This window comes from Homalodisca vitripennis, chromosome 3, assembly GCF_021130785.1.
Source record: "Homalodisca vitripennis isolate AUS2020 chromosome 3, UT_GWSS_2.1, whole genome shotgun sequence".
NCBI classification, from domain to species: Eukaryota; Metazoa; Arthropoda; class Insecta; order Hemiptera; family Cicadellidae; genus Homalodisca; species Homalodisca vitripennis.
This window is the reverse complement of record NC_060209.1, coordinates 98,481,645-98,506,930: the sequence shown is the minus strand read 5'-3', so window position 1 is coordinate 98,506,930 and position 25,286 is coordinate 98,481,645. Positions and strand designations below refer to the sequence as shown.

At 35.1% G+C, this 25,286-nt stretch overlaps 1 protein-coding gene across 1 annotated transcript; it reads left to right on the top strand.

Moving 5' to 3' along the window:
- The first annotated feature begins 3,335 nt into the window (after positions 1-3,335).
- Positions 3,336-20,088, top strand: LOC124357234 (phospholipase A1 VesT1.02-like). Its single transcript, XM_046808788.1, has 7 exons — positions 3,336-3,423; positions 8,734-8,884; positions 10,519-10,673; positions 10,781-11,026; positions 12,416-12,595; positions 13,472-13,643; positions 18,282-20,088. Exons 1-7 carry the CDS (start codon positions 3,369-3,371, stop codon positions 18,529-18,531), a joined length of 1,209 nt encoding a protein of 402 aa, XP_046664744.1. The 5' UTR covers positions 3,336-3,368; the 3' UTR covers positions 18,532-20,088.
- The last annotated feature ends 5,198 nt before the right edge of the window (positions 20,089-25,286 follow it).

Sequence of the window (25,286 nt, the reverse complement as noted above, 5' to 3'; positions counted from 1 at the left end):
ATATTTAACGCCAATTTGTGTATTCTATTAATTGTTTACTCGTATAAACCTAAAATCGTAAAAATGTATCTTATATGTTTTTTTATTTTTTTAAATTTTCCCAGTTGTATTGTTTTAAATTATTATATACTCATATGTATAAGTATACACATATTTATGTATACTATTATTAACCTCTATACAATAAATTTCATCGGGGCATTCTTGTCTTTCAAGACTCTCTCCACATACGCAGAGGCAATAATTCAAGCCCACTGATAACAGGCAATTTTCCACACAGTAGAGTCCGGCGAGAGTAGCCAGCGGCTATTTATTATAATTATTCCCTTTCTTCTTCACGCCTCTTGCAGGGGAAGGTGTGGTTGTCGACGTTGTTACGAGTTTTTGACGAGCTGTCCGAGTTTTCGAATGTTCCCACTTCGAAAAGGTGGACTGGGAGATTTCCATTACAGTTGAGGAACTGCTAAAGTAAAATCACCTCCCTCACTATGTTCCAGGCGCACATCAGTACAACACCGCTAGTTGTCCTGTTTCTGGTTCTTAAAGGAAAGCACGACTATGTCACCATTCCATTTGCAGTATGGTCAGCTTAAACACGGTATTGACTGTATGAAAGAGCAACGCTAGCCTCTACTGCCTCTGCAAACCTTGCTCTCTATAGTCGCTCGCAAAGTACAGTGTCGTGACTAGCATACAGAAACGTCAATGTGTGGGCAACGTCATCATGTAAAATTGAGTTTCGCTTGCATTCGGTCAGTAAACATTTTCTAACTCTTTTATGCATATGTTAATCCATAATAGAAACTACCATTTGTGTACTTTTTTATTATTATTAAAACATGTTTTCAGAATACTAGGATCTATCACAATTTAAGTTTTCATGAACTTAGTCACATATTTAAAACTAAAGCCTTACTGTGTTATTATTTAAAAGATATAACTATACTTTTGTCCCTACGATTTCAATTACGTTTGATCTGAAACAAATCTAATTCAACATTTTTGAAGAAGAATTTCTACTTGTGCTTTCACTATTTATTATTATTCACAATTCTACAAGTATTTTGTGTTGTACAACTAAGGGGTTATTTATGATGAAATCTTAATCGAAATCATAAATAGCGATTAAGATGAAAAGTTTTTACAACAATTTTAAAATAAGACTTTTTTATACAACCAATTCGTTAAATACTAAACCAAACAAGATCAATATAAAGTGCGTAAATCTCAAGTGCATGCATTCAACGTATTTGTAAAAACCATGAGGTACTGAGGTCTTAAATAATATTTAACACGATTTGTAAAAAATATCTTCTAAAAAATAATACTTTAATACTAACGAAAACGTTTTAAAAAAGTAAACAAAATTTAAATGGCGCGTAAACTCTTAAATTATTGAAGTAACACTACGCACACATAAAAATTTTAAAAAATTTAATAATTAATAAAAAAATAATATAATATAACTAAAGCTTTTTTACTGAAACTGTACATTATAACACTTATTTTTTAATTATATCAACGCGTTTGGATATTACCAAATACCACTGATTCAATGATTAGAACAGATCCTATAGGGAGGAGGTTATATATTCTTGTTTTGATCTCGTTTCCAAAGCATATAATTAAAGAATTTTGCAGTAATATATGATCAGGTATTGTTAAAGTTTATTTTTTCCAACATAAATGGATTAAATTATTTTTTACCACACTTTTGTTCTTAAAAAATAAACTTTTTTTCAACGTAAGGATAGATTAATTTGCATCACAACAGATGCAAGTTGGCTAAATTCGCTTTAAAGTGACATAAAACGCAAAAAGGGAAAATATGGCAAATATTCCTTTCTCCATGTTTAGTTTAATTTAATTTTCGTACAAGAAATAACGAGAAAGAAGGAATAAATTATTTATTGAAACAGATAAAAAATCAACACAATAGCGTTATATCTTTCTCGATTTACATTGGTTTTTACATAGTAAATGTGTAACTCTTTTACATACATATTACTTAAAGGTCTACTTAAAGTGATAAAAAATGAAAACCTTTAATTACAGATGGCCATAAAGCTAAAATTATTGGGCGAGGGGAATCCTCACAGCTGTAATTGCAACCCTGCAACAACAACTCTTTTAACTGTCTCTCAAACACGCTCATGTTATCATTAATCTTCATTCTTCAGCGAACCCAGTAGAGGGTTTGAGAGTCTTGAACCATTGTATACTAACCATTGTTTCTCATAGAAAGTGGTTTTAAGTTTTGGAGTTGTTAATTGTATAGAGATTGTAGGTATGATAGTCTGGAGACTCAGGAGTAGGTGCATGTTTTTACTAACAAAGAGAACTAACTGATTTCTGTATACATATTGAAAGGAGTATCATTAAGTTATGTAAATGGGAATATGACTTACAAGAACGCCTGCTCTGAAGATGGAAAATTTGTCGAACAGCCCTTTTTTGAACTTAAAGTTCAGGTCTGTTTCTTTACGTATCTTCAGATTTAAACGTAGCTAAGGTAGGGATAAATTAGCCCTTAATACTCTGCTATCAAACGTTGGTGTCCTGTCGGAAATTCATACAACAAGATATATGATTTACTTGGTACTTTGTGAACTCTTTCTACGAAAATATTAGACAGTGAGTGGGTTAAATATGAACAATAGTATAAAATCAATCGTATAATATAACATAATTTTGATTAAATTTAATCAAAGCAGCAAATAATAGTATACATTTAATTATACAAATAAGAATTAATACATTTATACTTTATATACATTAGAGTATTATAAAATTGTTGGTTACTTATCAGTAATTAAATAAGTAATTTGATTTATGTTCAGATTTTCTCAAATAATCATCAGCATGAATCAAGAAACAAACAATATTTTAAAATCCTTTCGATAAAATTCGTTTCCTTCTTATAATGGTTATAGCTCTTTAATTCATTGAAAATATTTTAATATTGACAATGTCTCCAAAAACATTTCACCAATTAGTTTTACATCATATTTTCAAAAATACATGAGCATGTTAAAAATCAATTAAGTTTGAAAGCTATATGATTACGGTCTATGGGTTTTTTTCTGTATAAACACCATATTATATGATCGCAATTATCTTCTTTTCGTACATAAATGGCTTCTATCAGGAATGGAAACACTAGAAATCTCACACCTGTCCGTATTATATTCTATTCTACAGGCAAACGCCATTTCACATTTAATAATCTCCAGAAGGGACACAAAAATGTGTAAATCACTTCCAGTGAAGTTGCAGTATGTCGCCCGTTATGCGCTGGCGCTTACTACTGGAGGATACAGTACAGTAGGCCTAGGTGTCACCTCAGTTCACAGCTCGCTCCGCTCGTCATGTGTCAACACTCACTGTCTGCGCTCGCCTGCCTTCTCCTAGCGTTCGTTTCTGGTGTGTATAACATTAACTAGCTCATTACAACAATAATACAATACAATTTCAAACTAGAATTAATTTGCAACATTTATTTTAACATACATAAATAGAATTGGACTCGTACAAGCATTGTATTAAGTCATATACTACATATGTTTAAAATTATAATGAACTCAATAGCCATGTAGCCTATAATATAACAAATGTGGTTACAACATGTTGAGCCTATGCCATACTCCTCTGTTAAACTACTCTAGATAAAACGAATGCTGACTTGTAAGCTAAGTCTGATTTACTCTGGATATTCATACTAAGCCTTTGATAAGCTATTTGATATAAAATTCCATATATTACGTATTTGCTATATTTATAGTCTTACTCGCAAGTGTATTCCAAATTTTAAATTTCCATGTATAGCATGTTTGAGAACTTATTTTACAAACTTTAGGATATTGTTCCACGGACCAAAATGAGACAAAGGCTATAAGTGCAAGCAACGGCCTGTCTCTTCGTTTCCGACTGTAACTTATGTGTATTTTAGTAAAAAGTAATATTTTACTTCTTATTTTACCACAACAACTATAACAAAACTTTAGTAAATCCTTTAGGTTCACAAAAGCTACCAATATCAATGTTTAGTGAAATTTTCTAATGGAATTTCAAACTTGTGGTTATTTAAAATGTTTATGGTAATACATCTAAAACATCAATTTTACAAAAAAGGTAAGAAAATAACTTTTTGTGGAACATCTTATAACAAGTCGAATGGCATTTTATGTATCAAAAACCGGTAACTAAACTACTTAACTATTGAAAGTACATTCCTATCTCACATGAGCCGTCTAAAGTTATTCTATAATAATGTAACAGTTCAACATTGAAACAAATAACAGCTTATTTGGAATTTGTTAATTTATGTATACTTCATATATAATAAAGCTGTACTTGATTCAAATATACTTTTACAGATACTTCTTCCATCAACAAGGAAGAATTTAAATGTAATTATATGTTATCTTTTTTATAACATATTTAAATCATAGTAAGTAAATAATGTTATTAATTTATATACAAAATAACACATTTACACAGTTTAAAGTATTTCATTTCAGTGGATTGAATGATATTCCGAAATCTAAGAAGATCCTTATAAGTTTGGCCTCCGGCTTTACGAAACGTCACTGGAAATCGTTGTGCAATACAGCTCTCTCATAATAAGAGTATTTAGCTTTTAAGTACAGCTTCCCCAATATTTGCTTCTGAATACGTCTTTGATAGGAAAAAACTTAGTGCCGTAAGATTAGGCAATCCGTCGCGACCAATTTATTGGTGTTACCTAAGTTATACTTAGGTAACATTTAAATAACAGCGTTCAATACAAATGTTGAGTTTAACTCTATTTCATCTTCCACTTATTGCAGCCTCTGAAATCTGACACCGTCACAGACTTGACACCTGGAATATGGAGTTCACATACGCCTGTAAAGATTCAAAAAAGTCGTCGACGAACTCTGCATGGTTTCGACATCATAGACACATAGACTACAACAGTTCTCTTGTAACTTGTATACCCAACAGCCATCCGGCGTAATCCTGATGAATTTTGTTCTCATTGTCTCATCAAATGCACAATTGAATAGTTTATCCTTAGTTAGATGTTGTAGATCTAGAAGAATATTCCTCAAGAATACTAAATATAAGTTTTAATTATGAGCTTAGGAGTATCGGTAGTATGTAGAGTCTTACCATTTGCTTTTTCTGGATCCCAGTTCTAACTTAGACAGAAAATCTTTCTTGGAGACCTTGTATTTGAACACAATTTTCGTGGTTACTAGGCCTACGATAATTTAATACACACATATCGTTTTTGTTAAATGAGTTTTCTGAGCTTATGTTTATTCAAAGACCATTAAGAAAGTTCCAATCTCCACTGACAACTTGCTGAGGTCATTCCATGAGATACAGAACAGGATATTAATGACGTCTCTCCACACAGACGAGGTATTCGTGGCCACAATACAGGTGCCAGAACATTAGCATTCCTAGAGTTACTTTCAAATCTCTGTAGAACATCTTTAAATTCTACTATTCTAATACTTATATATCTATCTGTATGTTCATATCAGCAAAAAAATATGGCATTACTTCCTCTGTATATCAATGTATTTCTTGTCATTGTATTAGAAACCAATTGAAAAAGGAACGCACCGCAAATACTTGATTTGAATATGAACACAGGTTAGGTGCAAATAAATTAACACATTCTAAATAATTCTTAGCTATTGTTAGTTCCATTATTGAACTATTATTTCACTGTGGAAAAACGAAACTGCATATGAGAACTAACTAAATCCGCAACATGTGATTGCTTTGTCATCCAATTTCATAACTTAACATGATATTGGATTTGTTATAAAGTTTTCAAAAATCAGGCATTGATTTTGCAAATTCACTTTTTTATTGACAGATTCTGTAATATAACGTTTGTCAAAGTTTGGTTGAAGTTATTTGAGTAGTTTTGTTATCTTACCTTGTATTGATTCAGCATCCAAGAATACATCTGTTATATCGAAGGGTCAAGGACACTCCCTGCATCAACGATTAGTAGACCTAATGATGTCAACCATTAGTTTAATATTGTGTTCGCAAAAATATCACTGAACGGAGGTTAACATTTACCTGAAGAGCCTCGAAAAAAATTTGTGTAATTTCTCTGAGAAATTAAAAAATATTTACTAGAATGTAAATGAGTAATGTGTTTTTAATCGGATCGTATCAGATTATGTATGCAACAATAGATTGTTATCCAAGATTATATTAACTTTCTTTCATGTATAACATTTAGGCTTTGAAAGTTTCGTACAATTTTGATTTATAATTTGAAACATACCACATTTCTTTAATTTTTATGTTTTGGGAGCAAATTTTAGTCACTCATACTTTGATCATGTTTTTAATGCATTTTCTCAATTTCAAAAATATGTATATTCTTTGTGAAATGAATTGCACCATGCTGACGAGAATCACATTTTAAAAGAAACATACAAATATAATTGAGTGCAGGATTCTCTGGTAGTAAAATTGCTTAAAGGCCTACAAGTAGGCTACAGCAGCCTCCGCGCCTGGTGTAACAAGGCGGGTGGAAACGGGTGTTAGGTGTTTCCCGATTACACCAAAGCCGGTTCAAGACCTCTCACCAACTAGGATACCAATTACGAAAAAGATTCAGATAATGAGATCTGGGCTCCAATGCATTCATGTCGAATATCTTCGTATATGACTTTATAAAAATTAGTTTTCTCTCTGAGACGTTATACTATTTCGATTAAAGATTCGAGGTTCACAATTGTGTGCCCCCATTGAAAGCCTCGTCCTTTTTGCAGTGGTTGCTTATTGATATAGTGGGCTGGATAATTAAAATTAATAAACACAAAATTAAATCATTGTAACAAACTTTATCTCTAAACACTCTCAAAAAATATACAACGTTGTATTTATAAATAATACTAAACTTATAATTGTATTCAAGAAAAGGTAAAAGAGGCCTTTACGTTCAGTTTGACCGCTCGTGTCAACAGGACATGACACCTCTTGGTGAAGAATCCGGAAGTATGGCCCGCTTCTGCAGTGTCACGTGGGCTAAACACTGCCGAGCGTGTGGTGAATAGCAATCGCGTGCTCTAGCGGGAGCTGTTACTGGTGAGTCAGAAATCTAGGACTAACAAGCATTTTCCAATACAGAATTCTTCTATATCCTTCTCAGGAATATCTTAAACGGTGTTTTATGTCTAAAAAAGGCATTTTTCTACATTTGTTGGCAGTGTAATCTTAGGCGTTCAGTATTTACAATATCGCGCTCTCTTATATTGAAGCTATTTAGGTCTTCCTCGAAAATTTAAATAGAAAGTAACATATGTTGTAAGTAAATAATCAGGTTTTTAAGAAACCTCACCCAATGCCCCCTTGTTTGATGGTCATCTTTCTTATAGTAATTATAGTCCAAAGGTTGTTATTATCCAATCCGGCCAGAGAGACAGTCTTTGACACTCAAATTTTCAGTACAGCAGTCTTGAAAAGCCCCCTTACTGGCGGTATTGAACGTTGCAATGGCTTAAATTCAACTCTTTTTTTCCAGGGAAGAACCAATTTGAAACCCAGTGGCACTGTACATCAACAGTTATTTTGTATCTTGAGTTGTTGACGTACCAACTAGAGCTTTAATTCAAATAAACTATATCATTTGAAAATGTATGTTAATGGCAGTATCAAACAGGAACTGCAAAGTACAGTTGGAGGAATTTAGCTGTGCTCAATACTACCCTTTCAACAAATAAACGCTATCTGTGTGGCGGGTTGCATTTACGTGCTAGCCGCTGAGATGAAGGCGCAAAAATTTCTTTAACGACTTTAAACTCACGATTTAGATTTGCAGATTAGTATTGACAAATACGTTATTTTAAAAAACACAATAGCAACTGAAAAACAAGGATAAGCCCTATTATTGCTATTATTTGGTATTCTCTTATTATTTAATTCCACCATAATCAGCACTGTCAAAAACAGACTGATTTTAGCAAATGTGATGAGTTATTTGGGTCATTACGATTCCTGAAAGGAGGGTTTTACCCATGAGTCACAGGAAATGTTTTCGGGACGCAGCGCATAATGCTACCCCGCCACCCCTCTCGCCTATAACCACACACTCAAGGTCACGCGCACAGCTAAAGTCCTCGAACTGTAAATTAGGTGATCAAAAAAGAAAATGTGCAAACCTAACCTATTTTGAAGGAGGGATAAAAAATGTAAAAATAACTGATAGACCTAAAAATGTATTACAATTTGAAATAACATCCTCAGTTCCAAGAGGATGTCATACCCATATCCCATATGATATGACACAATAGGGCACTGTTAAAAGACTTTTTGTGGGGTGGAAAAAACTTCTAATTTGCACCACAGACCATACGGGATGTTTACAGGGAATACGGGCTACACGGTCGAAGCCCGCAGCCGCAGCCGTTGGCAAATCGATGACACAGTTGGTCATTCATACCAAACGGATGTTGTGGCCGTTCAAGGTTATATGGAAAATGTTAATACCCATGATAACATGCTGGTATGATTATGTTAATCAAAATCGTTAATTAAATTATACTATACTATATTTGTACTAAAAATATGTCTCTGTGATTTAAAAGTTAAAGTTTACATTATAGAGTTTACTGCTAATCTAAATATTAAAATTATGTACAAACCAAATTATAAATTCTATTAAACCATTTTTTTAAATTATTGTAATTGAGAGATGTTCCATGATTTCTGCAGATGTGGTGGCTGAAGGACCTCTGCACCATGCTTTGAGCCTGGGTATGATAGGACATAACTTGACCAGAGAGGATTGTATCTGGAGGAGAGGAGGTGACAGAGACCACTGCCCGGACCCCAACATCTTCTACTACCTCTACACGCCTGGCAGGTATAGAGACCATCGGAGCCTGTTTGAAACTTAATTATAGGAAAACATCCAATCCTAATTGCTGGTGCATACAGTGAAAGTAAATGCGACAGTAAGTACTGCAGCATTTAATTTCACACAGATGTAGTTCAGATACAATTTAAAACCTACCAATCCTTAGAAGTTCCCATTCATTAACAAAGAAATAAAACCAAGGACTATGTAGTTTAATGTGAATTCTCGAACCACTTAAAAATCTTGGTCTGAGAACTAAGTTTTTCAGAGTTATCTCAGATTCTCTCATTGGCCATGATGTCTAGAAATATATATAACTCAAGTGTCCATCCATCATCAGAACACCATGTGTACCATCTAAAAATAAATCAAATACCTGGCCTTTAAATAATTACGAAGATTTCATTACGGCTATTAGATTTATTAAATATTTGATTTTTTCTATAACTAAAGTGGTATGCTGCATTCACAACATTTTGTAATTCTGAGGGTATTTGCATACCGTACCGTTTGAAAATAAAGTTAGAGCATGGATATCTATCAATGCTAATAGTTTAGTTATGATATAGTCAATGGAATATTAACATATTACTGATATTTATGAACATATGAACTGTAAACATTCAAGCAAACTTTAAAAGCATAAAATTTACAAAAGTTGACTATTAAATAAATGCAGTATAAAATCTAGAAAAATTTTATATTTATAACTAAAATAATTTTCTTAAAGTTATTGACAAAATACAAATTTTATTTTAGCACGTATTACTGTAAGAAGTCTAAAATAAAAAAATAAGTATTTTGAATTTCAACTGTTCAGAAACTAAACAAAGGAACGTACTTGTGAAAAATTAAAATATTTTGAAATAGTTCTTAATTATAAAATATATATATATATATATATATATATATATATATATACTTTAAAATACATTAAATTTGAAAATTCGTTAAACAAATAATTTAAACTAATTTTCTATCATTATATTGACATTTTTTAAACATATTTAAACGTTTCATGAATTATGCAACAGGATACGAAAAACTAATCAAGATGTATGGCAAAGTCTAAAATTTTAGCTTTTCAAATTAATTGTTTATTCGAGCTTTTGCAGTTTCATTCGTGTTTCCTTTAATTTGTTATCTCTCTTCTAATACATTTGAGACTATCCACAAACACCGATGAAGATGCGTTCCCAAGACAATAAAAAAAGAATGTACCAAAAAAGGCACTGAAAGATTTAAATACTTTAAATAGGAGTGTTGTAAGATGTTAGCTTTAAATGCGCTAAAAGACTATTTATTACAGGATGACTAGAGAATTAGGGTTACATTTCCTTAATCCCAAAACCGTTAATGGTTACATCATTTTCCTTCAGAGAGTGGTTGGCAATGATGCTGATCATAAACATTCACCTCCTTTCATTGTTCTCTTCTCTGAATGCAAAATCATTCATATACGCGAATAATATGACAAGCATCAGGTCTCGTACCAAACTATAGAAGCGAATAAGGAATTATATTTTTCCGAAAGCTTACTTAACATCTGCAAGGTTTGTTTGGTGTCCTTGATTGATTTTCATTAACACTGGAAAACGCACACACAAGTGCAACATTTGCTTATTTTTCCACTGTTGCAGGAACGATGAGGGTAGACCTCATGTGGAGAGGCTAGATGTGATGTCTCCAGGGTGGCTCCACTCCAGTCACTACGACCACTCGTTGGACACCGTCGTGTTGATCCATGGTTATGCTGGAGTCACTGACGTCTTGCCCATTGGTGTCCTCAGAGACGGTAAGAATTGTACCTTGGTTAAGTCTGTAATCCTTTTAAATTGAGTAGTTAAATTTGTATTTATGACTAACTACATTTATGATTGTCTGACTTGTGACTATTTGCAGCATACATGAAGCATGGGAGACACAATGTCTTCGTGGTGGACTGGGGTGAACTAGCGGCTATTCCTTGCTACCCTGCAGCTGTCCACAATCTGCGGCCAGTGTCTCGTTGTGTGGCTCAGTTTCTGGCGTTCCTTAGGGATTCCGGCGTTCCGGTTTCCCGCACCTCCTGTATTGGACACTCTTTGGGTGCTCATGTGTGCGGAGTCGCCGCAAACTACCTGCTTTTCCGCATGCACCGCATTATTGGTCAGTAGTTCCTCTCGTCCTGTCCTCATTTCCTTTTATTCCAGAAAGTTCAGTATCATTTTTTGCATTCGAGTATTCCAAACTCGCGTGTTTATTGTAAATGGCCCATATTCTACAATATATATACCGTATATGGTAACATTATTTGCAAGCTTGTATTGTCTTTATAAATGACACAATTTAGATTTTTTGAACGGAGTAGTAACGGCGTAAGAGCCTATATACTTAGCTCTTACGTAGTTTTACTATATATATATATATATATATATATATATATATATATATATATATATATATATATATATATATATATATATATATATATATATATATATATATATATATATATATATATATATATAGTAAAACGACGTAAGAGCTAAGTATATAGGCTCTTACGCCGTTACTACTCCGTTCAAAAAATCTAAATTGTGTCATTTATAAAGACAATACAAGCTTGCAAATAATGTTACCATATACATACATCAACAATAGCACAACTAAAAAGGTGCGTATTATACAGTTGCTAATTTATTTTTAAGTGTGTAATTTCTAAAACTAAATTTTGTATGTATAAACCTTATTCTAACGTAGTTAATGCGCTATAAATGCAGTATGGACTGTACCAGTTTTAATTTCATGCACCCATTTCAGTTATCTCACTCAACTTTCAAAATTCGTAGTTTCTTATGGTGGCGTATCTTGCTGATAGCAGATACATGTATAGCTAAGGTGCAAGCGTAATATAATATTCAAATTTAAAAATGAATTAAAAATGAAGGATGAGGATAATTGTGTAATTAGATGAATTAAGGTAACCGTTTTTCTAGCCAAGGTAGGCTATAAAATACGATTACAAAAGGCCAGATTCGGAATCTTGAAGGATTTTGTCGAGTTTCAGACATATATACAAGATGTTTAGGTGTGAAATCTCATCTTTTCCCCACACAAGGAATACTTTCTACCCTTGTGAGACTTCGGGTTGTCTAAGTAAAAAAACACGATTGAAATATTGTCATGGACCTATCTTCTATGACTGTATTTATATACTGACAAACAACAATTACTTGTTTCAGAAAATGTTTACCAAACAAGTAACAGCTTTTGTTTGAAAGAACTATCGGTTGTTGCCAGATAAATATTGAACAAGTACGTTCCTGTCATAGAATCTTAAAAGGATATTGACTCAAGACAATGATCCCTATTAATTTTCTGACATCAGTTTCCGGTATATTATTAACATTTGATAATGTCTGACCAAAGAATATAATGTAGGATTTTAGTAAACTAGCCATCCTTAAAACTGGCAACCAAGTAACTGAATAATAGAACCACTAACTTTTTATTCCTTACCCCACTGAAACACAGTTTGTACTTGGAATGTTGCAGGCCTAGACCCGGCTCGGCCCCTGATCAAGTCACAGCCCAAACACCGGCTGGATGCTTCTGACGCCGAGGTGGTACAAGTGATTCACACCTCCTCGACATTTGGAGACAACAGGAGAGCGGGTCACATCGACATATGCGTCAATGGCGGCCGGGCACAGCCTTTCTGTCACAACACCACAAGTAAGTGGAAAATGTAGATCACTTTAAGCCGATTTTCGCCGATTTGGTAATACAAATACAGGATATAAATACCAGTTTTTGGTTTGTCTTCAGGCATGTGCGATTATGAAATGAGAAAAATCGATTTGATACTGATCGAACTATGTCTTAATATTTCAAATCAGGATGAGTATATTAATAAGATTCAATACCAGACAATACACCTTCTGTTTGGAAATGTTTGTTATAAATCATTTTCTCTTTAAGTACATCAGAATTACTGAGTTTAAGAGCCCATCAATTATCCAAATTACTGGCTGCCATCTTTTTTTTAATAACTAGGTATAAGTATAAATGGTAATATTCAATTAAATTTATTTGAACTGTTTTTATTTTTTAATATTTTTATTGGTTATTCAGGAAAAATCTGAAACTTGTTTGAACTAAATTGTTTGTATGCACTTTCCAAGAAAACTCAAACCCCGTTTGGATGTGTATTAATCATATATTTAAAATGAGATCCTCTTGATTGTACGATCAACAATAAGAGGGAAAAAGTGTTTCATGTTTAACGTTGATCTTACGAGGTAAAACTCCACATTGTTTCACTACATCCGCTCTCAAATTCAATGCCAACACTACACACAAGTAAGTTTATTTGCAGTTGGATTGGGTATACGTCTCATATTTGGGTTCAAGAGCTATTAGCTCCTAACGAGGTTAGTTCAACAGTTTTTGTCTGTAAATCAAACTGTAAGTTTTATAAATTGAATTTACTCAGTATAGTCATTGTGGTAAACGTATTGCGTTTAGGATATGAGTCTATTGATCCACCTTAAACCTTTTCTTGTATTGAAATCATGGATATACTCGCATTGAGCTATGTTTGTATATTAGACGAGCAGCTGTGCAGCCACATCCGCAGCGTGTGCTACATGGCAGAGAGCCTGGACCCTGCCACCGCCAGGGTAGCTGTGCCCTGCACTCGTCGCTGCCACGGGGGCGACAGGATACAGGACTGGAAACGACACGCTCCACCTGTCCTGATAGGTCAAAACACTCCAGACAGGTTGGATTTTTCTTTATTCTCAAATTACCATAGTTGCATTTTAACAAGGCCACGCTTCCTAAACATTTATCATACTTTAAATTGACTTTAAATTTCAAAACTCCCTCCAAAGATAATTTAATAAAAATCCTACAAGCCTTTAACATTGGTTTATCTTAACATCTTGGCATTATTTGAAAATCATTAATATTTGAAACAGTCTATTAGAAAAATAATACGCTTAAACTATATGTGTAGTTTCCATATTAATATTCACAACAAACATTTGTATGTGATTTGTTTAGGTATACTGGAAGATGCAGAATAGGATACCAGTAACCTCTATATGTCAAAATATTCCTCAAGTAAACAGTAACAATGACAATAAAATTTGAAAATAAATTAAAATTCACACCACAGTGAAGCATTTAATATATAATTTATAGTGTTATTTGGAATTATGAGTAACAACTGCCCACCCTACCAGTAGCGTAGCCAGAAATTTCGTTCGGGGGGGGGTCCGAAACTCGGGGGATCCGGGGTAAGTTTTGTGTGTTATTTGCCAATGAGTTCACTGGTAAAAGGTAAATACCAAAAATATGGACTTTAGTAAACTACGCCTTATAGAAAGTGTAAAGATGTAATAGGCAAATTCAACTCTCACAGCAACTCTGGTACCACAAATTTTTCTGTATAGCTACAGAAACTTTACAAAGTTCGATTTCTGGCCGAGTATAAGGCACCAAAGTGATGTTGGATTCACTGGATAAGAAAGAAAAAGAACAAAAACAGAGCTTCACTCAAGCGTATAATTGATACAATTATTATTCTTTGGAAAAAATGAAATACCCCTTCGGGGACATTGGGCCACTGACGGCCGAAACCCTTTAGAAAAGGAGGGCAATTTTCGAGCGTTGCTCGGGTACAGATCAAACTAACGGTCGGAAAATGCACCGGAAAAACTCTACTGATTAGAAGTTCGGCTACTTTGGTAAGCCGATTTGAGGTATTTATGAATGAGTTATAATGACAATTCTTTGTATCATTACACTGTAGACGAGTAGTATATAATTATCGGAAAAAATCCAAAAAATCACTTTCGGTCGGAAATAAAATACACCTGAAAAACTCTTAATGAGGTAAATGTGGTATTTTTGATTGAGTTAGGACGACGATTTTTTTGTTATCAATAAACTGTACTCGACTACCTATATAATTATCGACGAAAAAATCACTTCCGGTCGGTAAATACCGAAGAAAAGCTCTACAGATTCAAGTTTTGAAGATTTTTGGATTTCACTGGTTGAGTGGTTGAGGTAAGAGTGGTATTTATAATTTTGTGTAGGACATTGATTTTAGGTATTAATTCAACGCCGACTAAATACATATATAATTATCGAGAAAAAAACAAAAATAATCACTTCCGATCGGAATATACCAAGGAAAATGAAATAATACCTCAGTCAGTGAAATCCAAAGTAGTCGGATAACTTCTTACCAGTAGAGCGTTTAAAGTGTTATTTTCCAACCGAAAGTGATTTTTTTATATTTTTTCGATAATTATATACACGTCTACAGTTTAATGACACTAAAATCAACGCCGTCGTGACAATTCTAAGCAGGCCATTTTACGTCCCCAAGACGAATTTGAATGAAGTGGTCGCTAATTTAAACTGTCCAAGTCCAAGTCGGGTCGCTAGGATGGCCTATGGGCGCTCCTCCTGGTCTGTGTGCAGTATCTGAGCAGTTGAGCTCAATGACTTGCCTGTCAACTGGAATAATTTGCTCCTGCAGCAGTCTAGCAGCTGGTCGGTGTGCCACTGAGGGCCACTGCTTCATTGAAGAGCCGGGTGAGGGGGCGGTGAGCTGCGCAGCTATTTCAAGACGGCTTGTAGGCTGCGCTGGGCGGGGGCGGCTGCTTCTGCTGCTGCATCAACCTGCTGGTGCCTCCGTTTGTTGCGGCGGAGTGGCTGGTGTAGGTGGCCACTCTAGTTTCTGCCTGGGAGTCGCCCTGGCCTCTGTGTGACCGGAAGGTCAGCCAAAGATGCTGGCGGGCGATGAAGTCGGTTGGCTGGGTTCTGGGGTTTCCTCCGGCGCTTCTTCTTCTGCGGTATGTCGTCCTCAGCTTCACTCTCCGATACGGAGTCCGCTAGTGACTCGTCCCGCGGTGGTTGCTTGGGCGGCTGGGCCGTTGATCGCCTCGCCGCTGGTTTGGTTGGCCGGGGACTTGCGGCCTAACTTGTCAGCTGCCGCTCTGGCCTCCTTGTAGGCTGGACACCCACGATAGTTGGCGTTGTGATCGCCGTCACGCCACAATTGCAGCAGTGACCCTTCTCCGTCGAGACTTTGGGGCAGTTCATCTTCAGATGATTTTTCCCGCAGCGGACGCATTTTCTCGGCCCTCCCGCAGTTTCCGGAGCCGTGGCCAAAACCTTGGCACCGGTAGCACTGCGGCGGGCCGACCGGCTTCTTGTAGACAGTGACTGAGACCCTGACGTGGAGCAGGCTTGTCACGTTGTAGATTTGGCAAGCCGCTAGGTGTCAGGGTTCTCTCGCTCACTGTCCTGGTCAGCGTGATCAGCCAGCTCCTGGTAGGTCCCCGGGCTGTCCGAAGTCGTGCAACCTCGTCGACGGCGAAGCCCTCGTCAGTTAAGACATCGAAAGAGCTCCACATCATCGGTGTCGGGCAGTTCGCTGATCAAAACCTTAAGCGATCTTTCACGCCCAAGTTTGTGAGTGTAGAAGGGCAGCTTCTTGGAACATAGGTACCGCTGAAATGCCCTGAAGTCCTCCACGGTGGTCACTTTCAAGCGATAGTGAACACCGCGGAACGTTGTCGTCAGGCCGTCCCGCGCCAACTCCTCCAACTTCTTGGCGTAGGTAGGCCAGTCCGGAACACTGTCCAGGAATAGCAAGGGTATCCTGGGCGTAGAAACCGAAGCCGTAGGTTGGTCAGATGTCACAGTAGCAGTGGCGACGTTGTGGCCTTTAAAAAGGCCCTTTGCTGGAGCAGCGACCTTCTTAGGCGCCGAGCTGGCAGGTGGAGAGCTAGGCCTCTTAGCTGGCTGCCCGGGGCTTCCAAAGGCACGCTGTCCCATCTTCTTGAAGATGTCACTCATGTTGTTCCAGGAGTTGTTGACACAACGAGCGCGCTTGATGTCGAATGTTCGCCGTGTTACAATTTAGGTTTGCTTTGCGACGTCACATGACCGCGCTCTATAGCAATACCGTGATTAGACTACACTATCCGAAAGGCCGAGCCCCAAATGTATCGTTTGATACTTTATGATTTAAACGGAAAGGACAATATATATATTTTAACAACGGTCACTTTAATCAATTAAATCAACCAATTTAATGTTTGTAGACAAGAGTAAATGATATGACTCTCCTTTTTTTCTCCTACTCCATGCTTTATTTTCTAATATGTCTTAAAATTTCGGGGGGGGTCCGGACCCCCTGGGACCCCCCCTTCGCTACGCCACTGCACCCTACCCATTCTAAAAGTATTGTTACGATTAACAAAATCTGAATTCCAGGGATGTTCCAAGGATCCTCTCCCTGCCGGAGTTAAAATTGCAATACTTTCTTTGTGAAATGTAGATAAAGTACTATTACAATTTCTATCTCTACCAAATAACAGATATTTCTGAATGTTATGTTAACAATTAAAAAATAATTAATGTTCAAATATCAAAAGGTATATCAACTAAGACTGTACCATTATTGAAGGTAATTTACAACATCTTCACATAAAACGCCTGCCAAGCTTAATGTGTGTAAGTGTTGTAAAATTGAACATTACAAAGTAACTCAACGACTTTGTAGGTAAATAACAAGCATCCTCTCCGCATTGCTATGCTATTCACAACTTGTTTTAATGATTTGATTTCACGCAGCGAGCTATTTGATGCGATTTTGAAAATAAACAAATTAAAATCGAAACAGTTACCAGCATCGATATAATCTTGCGTGATTTATTCACGACTTCTATTCAAGATTGCCTTGTCAAGAAATGTTCTGTTCTTCTTTGTATAATCAAAAAAGTATGTTAATGTAAAAAAAATAGTAGCCTATTTCAGACAATTTTACAGAGTGTACATTTATTAAAAGTGTGTGAATTTTATGTTGGTACCGCCATGACAATGTTACCTTTCCAAACAAAGTTAATCATAAAAATCTGTTCGAAACAAGAAATCGAAGAGAACGCGGATTTTTACATTATCTGATGTTGTGCACCTTACAGACCAAATAATTATTTATAATTGTAGAACTACTTGGTTGACATCTTGTAAAACTTTAAAACTCACTCACCATTACCTAAAACATTACCACTATCTATAAATGCCATAGTATTTATCTAAACCTAAAACAAATATATTTACTTACAGCTCGCATGGCATTAATTTTGTGCTGCAACGTCAGAATACATCCGATTGTCCCATATAGAGTATAAAGGATATAGATTATTTATAGGGGATGAAGTTGGTCAATTGTCATTTGCTGAAACCGCACATAGAGGAAATTAGAACGCAGTAAAATACAAGTACATTTCATTACAGTGGACCCTGTAACAACTCGGACTCTCTCGTATTCCTGTAATCTGGTATATTTGTGATGCAGCAAAACATATTTGTTATAATTTATCACGTGTTACAGCGCTACTGGGATGTTCTGTGTCAGCAATGACGAGGCGCCCTACTGTCCCAGGAAGCGAGGAGACCCTGGCAGTCCACTATGTTGTGTTCCACCCTCACTTCACAGTAACTTCGGCGATGAGGAGACTACCACCACCCCTGAGACCACTATCGCCCCCACCACCACCACAGAGCCTATAGCCACCGACATAGTCACCACCTACACCATCAACCCTATGGCTACACGTCTACCGACCTTGCCAACCTCATAGCTTACGAGTTTCGTGTAACTAAAAATACAAAGAAATGTATTCAGCGTGACTCTTGAGCTTTTTCTTGAAGTTTAACTTAAGAATAGCCTATAAGAAACCAAATAATATCAAATTATTTCTCTTCTTTTAAACGTCTGCACAAAATATTATACTCGAAGCGTTACGATTATAATTAACATTGCGTTTTAAACTCCCAGACCAAACAGAAGAGGTAAGGTTTACGGCGTTGAACACTTCCAAAAATACACGCTCAAGAGGACTGTGTAGTATTTGTTAAATAATAAAATTAATGATTATGTGTTTAAAATGTAATTTTAGATTGTGCCTGAAAGAAAAAAATTCTGTTTTGTTTATTTTCATAGCAATTTATTTAGTTTCCAAGAGTAACAATAAATCATGTAAGATAACGGTTTTTTTCTAAGATAATGTGTTTATACTGTAATTGTTATGGTTTTAAGTTGTAAAATAATTACTATTCAACCCATCTCAAATTCTTATTACGGCTGTTTAAAATTTCAATACATAAATGACACTAGCCGAGCAAACCTTACAATACTCTGTACATAAAAGCTGACTAAGGTTTAATGTTTGGTAAACATTAGTTCTGAGTTTATTTTTCAACAGGACATCGTAATTTTTTCTAGAAGAAACAACAACGGTACAAGTTTATTGAAATATTTAATTGGTCAAAAAGGATGTTTGATTTCATGAAATATTGGCAATTTAGTTTTGCAAAGAAGACGTCAATTTAAAACCAATCGACTAAGGAATATGCGAGATTTATGCAAAATGTCGCCAGTCAGCCAGAGCAGCCGGGTCTGTGTGTGCACCGTCGCTACTGGCGGCGGCCCGAGTCAAATATCGCCAACCTCAAAGAGTTAAAAGAAACAAGTCGAGAGTACAGGACTAGTGAACATGAACTGAGTATGTTGCAGCTACTGACTCGAGGTTGTGGCTTTAGTTGTATAAATTACTTCATATGACCAAGTGATTGAAAATGATATTCATAAATAATCTTTTCGATTGAATACTTGGGTATCAAGTTGTAGGAATTTAGAATATCTGGATGATCATTAGTAAGTAAAATAAACAATACAGGCCCTAAGATCGATCCTTGCGGAACACAACGGTTCATTGGCAGTACTTCAAATCTTTAAGTTGTAATGACTCCTTTTGATTTCTGGGATACCTCAACAACCTGTTGTTTACCCTCCAGGTTAAGCAAAGCACCATAAAAGAGCTGTATCTTGTGTTCAAGAGCTAAATAGTTATGCTAAGATCTTGTCATAGCTTAGATAGTCAAATGCTTTTTTGAGATCAAGCTGTAGCCCCACCATTGTGTTCCCAGACTCAACGTTACACACTATGTATTCAAAAAGTTTAACTATTGCTGCTATAAGGAAAGCAGTCACTATAGTTCAAGACAGTATAATTATAAGATTGAAAAAGAATATGTAAAGAAGATACCAGCTATGCTTGAATTCTCAAGTAAAGGATGATTGCTATGTACGTTTAAGGGTATGAAAAAAAACTAAAATAAATGGTTTTACTAAGTGGCTTTATTCTTCATATCTGTTCCCATTTAAACTTTTTTTCATAATGGTGCAAATCTATTCACATGACATAAAATAAGAGTGACATAAAAATAGCTCTTGTGTTGTATTCTCATTATAGAGATGTAGTTATTTCTACCTGAACTGCAAATTAATCTACGTCACACCTCCATCACGATTCTATGGTAAGTCGATCCACTATATTAAGTTCATATGGTAGTGTGTATTTTATCAGAAAGGCTTTTGATCTGAAATATTTAGGTTAATCTTCAATCGTTGAAATCAAAAACATTTATGGTCAAAGAAGATTTCAATACCAATAAAAACTTGCCGCGATGTTGATAAATCACACAACGCTGATATCCCCACAGAGTACCAATAGCACAGTGTCATCGACAATATTGTGGAACTTTACAAGTTATGGAGCCCAGATTCTTCAACTAATCCTTCCCTCACAACATAGCGTCAGAGAAAGCAAAGTTGAGCTTTAAAATGGCTTTCTGAAATTTTTAATTTAACGTTAATTATTTATTTTTTTGGTATATTACAATAACTCTATGATTTTATAGAGCATTATTGTAAAAACTGAAAAGAAATTAGTATTAATTATGACAGAAAATATACTTCCGTGTACGAATAGCCATATAAATATCTTGAGGGTATCCAAATTAATACACCATTTTATACAGCATTCCTTCCCATAATTTGAGTGATTAAAATGAAACCAAAATCATAAAAATTAAATATACAACTCTATATGTTGGAGAATGCAGATAGATAAGTACGTATGAAAGTCGATAGTAAGAATTAGGACACACTCTGTGTAGAGTAACAAATCTCGGATTTACAATTTCAGATACCCAAGTTTGAAAGTTGATCACTAAGTAACCAGTAGAGCTACAATAACGAGAATTGCACTGAAATTCAGCCTGTTTATTTCCGTCAGTTTGCCGGGGCAGTGTGGCGGTTTGCGCGTTGACACAACCAGGCACCGGCCGTGGTACATTTAAAAACGTACTCAATTAAATAGGTGTTTAAATTTACACTTTTTGTATAGTCCGTTGAAGTATAACATTTATGATGGTAAAGTATTAAAAACTTATTTTCTTATAACTATAAATTATCATAGTAAAAAACAGAACACTATTAACTATTAAGTTGCAGTTTGCTCGAAAGCGTCAAAACTAGCAGCTTTTTCATTGTTATTGACATAAAAACTAAAATTGATTGTTTATAATTCATTATATATATTTTATATATGTGTGTGTGTGTGTGTGAATAAACACAGAAATAAACAAGGTACATTGTAACGTAACTGCCATTATTGTATCTCTAATTTATAGTTTGTGGTTAATTTTCAAACTCAGGTATCTAACATTTTGACCTTTGACCCCAGAGTACGAACATTTCGCTATGTTTTCTTGTAGTAGAGAAGAAGACATGTAATTCAAGAATAATCAGATGATATAACAATGCGAGGGGTTTTTTAATAAAAAGTGTAATAGAATAGTTGGAACGGAATCTCATGAGTGTTGGTGAAAACTGAGTAGGCTGAGTGGCAGCTGTGAGTGTAGCCAATTTTTTATTTTTTTTTTTTTTAATAGCATAACTTTGACACGAAGATACCCAGGTTAGGTTAGGTTAGGTTAGGTTAGGTTAGGTTAGGTTAGGTTAGGTTAGGTTAGGATTATAAAGTAAACCACAAACAATACAGAATTCTATGGAGGAAAGAGAGGCTGTTCGGTCTCTTTTATAATATATGGTAATGAGATACGAATTTTTTGTTTGGCTCGAATCTAAAATCAGCCGCTTTCTATTTAATACCTGTGATTAATTCATTTCATTGAGCGTTTTTGTATTATCTATAAATTTCCCTTTAGCAACAGTTGTCTCTTACTGGTAGGTAACGAAGCGATTTTGGAAGAAATTTCTTCACACAATTCAATTTTTTAACAATATATTGTCAGGTAGTTTTATAATCTCAGTAACAATGACAACCCAATAATCTAATTATGTTATAGTTAAAATGTTCTAGGACCTTTACGCATTTTTCCAGCTCAAAAGCAAGTTTTTAGCCTACCTTCTACGAGAGTCCATATGTTTTGGAACTTCTTAGCATTTTCCCTGTTCCAAAGCAACAGCTCCCAGGCTACTTTGCAATATGAGGACCTGAGCGTAGTTGAAAGAGTGTGAACACTGTCTAAATATAATTCAGATTTAAGATATTTTCATTGTTGCAGGAGAAAAACTATAAACACTCTCAGATTCACAAAAATCCAGAGTAATCTTTGGACCGACTCAGCCTGTGAATAGGCTGAGAACGTTCCTGGTCGTTCTCTTGATGTAATCCGGTATGCCTGACGTACGGCTCGGTATAGCCCTGGGCAGAAGCTCAGAACTTGGAACCATCAGGATGTATTTCACCCGTTGAACATTCGATGGCTTAGATGTCTTCTCTTGGTCGAGCCATTTACTCATTTATTTAGTCAATTGAAACATTCTTAACAAATAACGATTGTGTATCTCATTCGTCAAATAATACAAAATGTAAAATATGGAATATACGAGTAGTAATGTACATTGTAGGAATAGAAAATAGAAAATTTTAAATTACGTTATATTTACATTATGACAAATCTATATTTGCTATTAACTTGTCAAAAACTAATTTTCACAGCAATATTCATTTTCTATCAAACATTTTTTTTAACTATTTTAAAAGTAAATTGTATTTTTAGAACGCTTTACATCTTAGGAAAGTTTGTTGTAATAATAAACTCCAGAAAATGAAACCTTCCTTTCTTAAAGTGTCAGACGATGCGTGGAAGTCCGGCGTATACTGTACTACCGTGCCCAGTAGAAATGTGTAAAAATTTCTAACTTTTCTCAGATTATTCATTTCACATTTTAAATACATAATGCCTTCAAAACATACACCGAATAAAGATTCAGAAGTCAGGAAGAATGAAGAAATCTCTTCAAGAAGTCTAAAACTATAATCGGCATATTACTATTCTAAACGCTCTCTTGTGTTCCAAGAAAATTCTGAATACATGAGGAGATCCGCCCCAAAACTCAATTTCATAAAATATTACAGATGATAAATATCCGTGATAAACTATTATCGGAAACCTAGAGAAGCAGAGACAAATGTCCAGCAGTGGATAAAAGTTAGTTATTAAGTGCCAAATTAGTACTAATAAATAACAATCTCAGCACAGTCATTCCAAGTCCCCCAGACGTCCAAACCAAGTCACCGAAAAAGGGTGCCATGTACTTCCTCGCTCTGCTATATTTGTGTGTTTTGAGTTTTAGTCTTTGAGCCTTAATCTATCTCTACAGTACAGTATAAACGACAATAAGATAGTTTTTCCATTATACACGATAACTTAACCTGGAATCTGATCGTTTTAGAACACTCAATATATTTGGAATGGTGGCTGCTAATGGTTACCAGCGGGGTTCTTGATCGCAGATGAACTTTCCATACGGAAAGGACAGTCAAACATCTGCGAGAACTGAGCTGAACCGGGTAGTCCATCCACTTATTTCACTTGTATAATTAAAGGGGAATCGATATTTAGGTTATTAGCGATCTACTTATTCTGACAACAATCGTTAAGGCAAATCTACTGTTGCATATAGCTGCGGCGTATCTACTCCAATCACTTCTTGAAGGCGCTATGGCAGTGCTTCCCATAGTGTGCAACGCGATCCCCTATGGAGCCTCGTAATCCTGCTATGGGCGCCGCTGTTGAGTGAGTGTTTTAGAAAATATCTATATTTTAGAAATATATATATATATATATAATGTTAAAATACGCATTTATTATTGCCTTTACGCTATACTAGATTTATATTGTTATATTGAATTATATAGTTATCATTAATGTACCTACAGCTCCACATATTACTTAAGATTACTTTTATATTAAAACAATTGAGCATAAATAAAAGAGATTTCTACGTTATTATGGTGAAAGACTCGCAGGCGCACTCACAACTATTTCTTAGAACGTATTGCTTTGACGCCACACATCACTCCACCCAGGCAATCCAATAAGCATGACATTGATTATTGTTTAATGTGATTAATGTTTTGCAATAACTGTGGTCTATTAATACTGGCAGTTAAATGGCGGGTCGATAAGGGGGCTTCAAGCTCCGTTCAAGCAAAAGCGACCGTTGCAATTTGGAACCATTGCAAGATCCATAGAGAAACATTAGCTACTGATCATCTCAATTAGGAACTTAACATTGTCGTCGATCCAATCGACTACATTAAAAACACTCCTAAAAGGTAATATTTTTTGAACAAATGTTGGACATGGGTTCTAACCGCTCATGTTTTATTTTACAGTAGTTCTTGTTGGTTGTCTCTTGATAACCTTTTTTCTAGAGTTTTTGAGCTGAGACACGCCTGAATATATATATACTTGCCAGAAGGAAAAAAACCATGTCATTGCCGATAAATCATGTATTGATAAAACGTGTCTGTCATAGTTTTGTGAAATTTGAACATACTAAGTAAGTAATTCCAATAAAATAGCACAAATTTCTTAAATCTATCAGACAAAGTAGAAAGTTTTAAAAAGGAGCTCGATTTTCGGAAGTCTATCATGGTTAAAGGTAAATACACTACATGTTCCGCCTTGAAACTGTTTATTGAAGAAAGATCTTTCCAAACTGAGTGTATTTTTATGAATGTCTCCCTATCAACGATTTCAACTCTTTAATGTGTGGAAATTAATTTTGTTCGATATCTGCAACTATGTTGAACAATGATTCCAATCTAAATATTACTCTATCTCTTTATCTAAATATTACGTATCTCTTTACTCTCTCTCTCTTACTTTATCATTCCCTATGAACAAGATCCTACAGGGAAGACTACAACTTTACTCTAGTAAGGTTGCCTTTTTGATTGCGGTCAAGTTAATTAACCGAAACCAAATTTTACTATCAAAGTATACTTAAATAATTCTAAATAAAAAACTTTGGTATTTTAATTTTTTTTCTACCATACACTATTAATTATTATTAAGATATACGTTATTGAAAAAAATTATCTTGAATTAAAAGCCATCCCTCGAGTGCTGATAAAGCGTGTGATACTATTATTGTTAGATAATAAATTGTGGACATCAGAACCTTTAGAAGTAGGCACTTCCGATTGCATATTTAGAGAAAGGAAAGTCATAT

Excerpts from the sequence above, each read along its gene's own strand:
- LOC124357234 (XM_046808788.1), top strand. The coding sequence starts at position 3,369 with ATGTGTCAACACTCACTGTCTGCGCTCGCCTGCCTTCTCCTAGCGTTC. Across the intron at positions 10,674-10,780 it reads CATTGGTGTCCTCAGAGACG|CATACATGAAGCATGGGAGA; the intron begins GTAAGAATTGTA and ends GACTATTTGCAG. Across the intron at positions 13,644-18,281 it reads GGTCAAAACACTCCAGACAG|CGCTACTGGGATGTTCTGTG; the intron begins GTTGGATTTTTC and ends CACGTGTTACAG.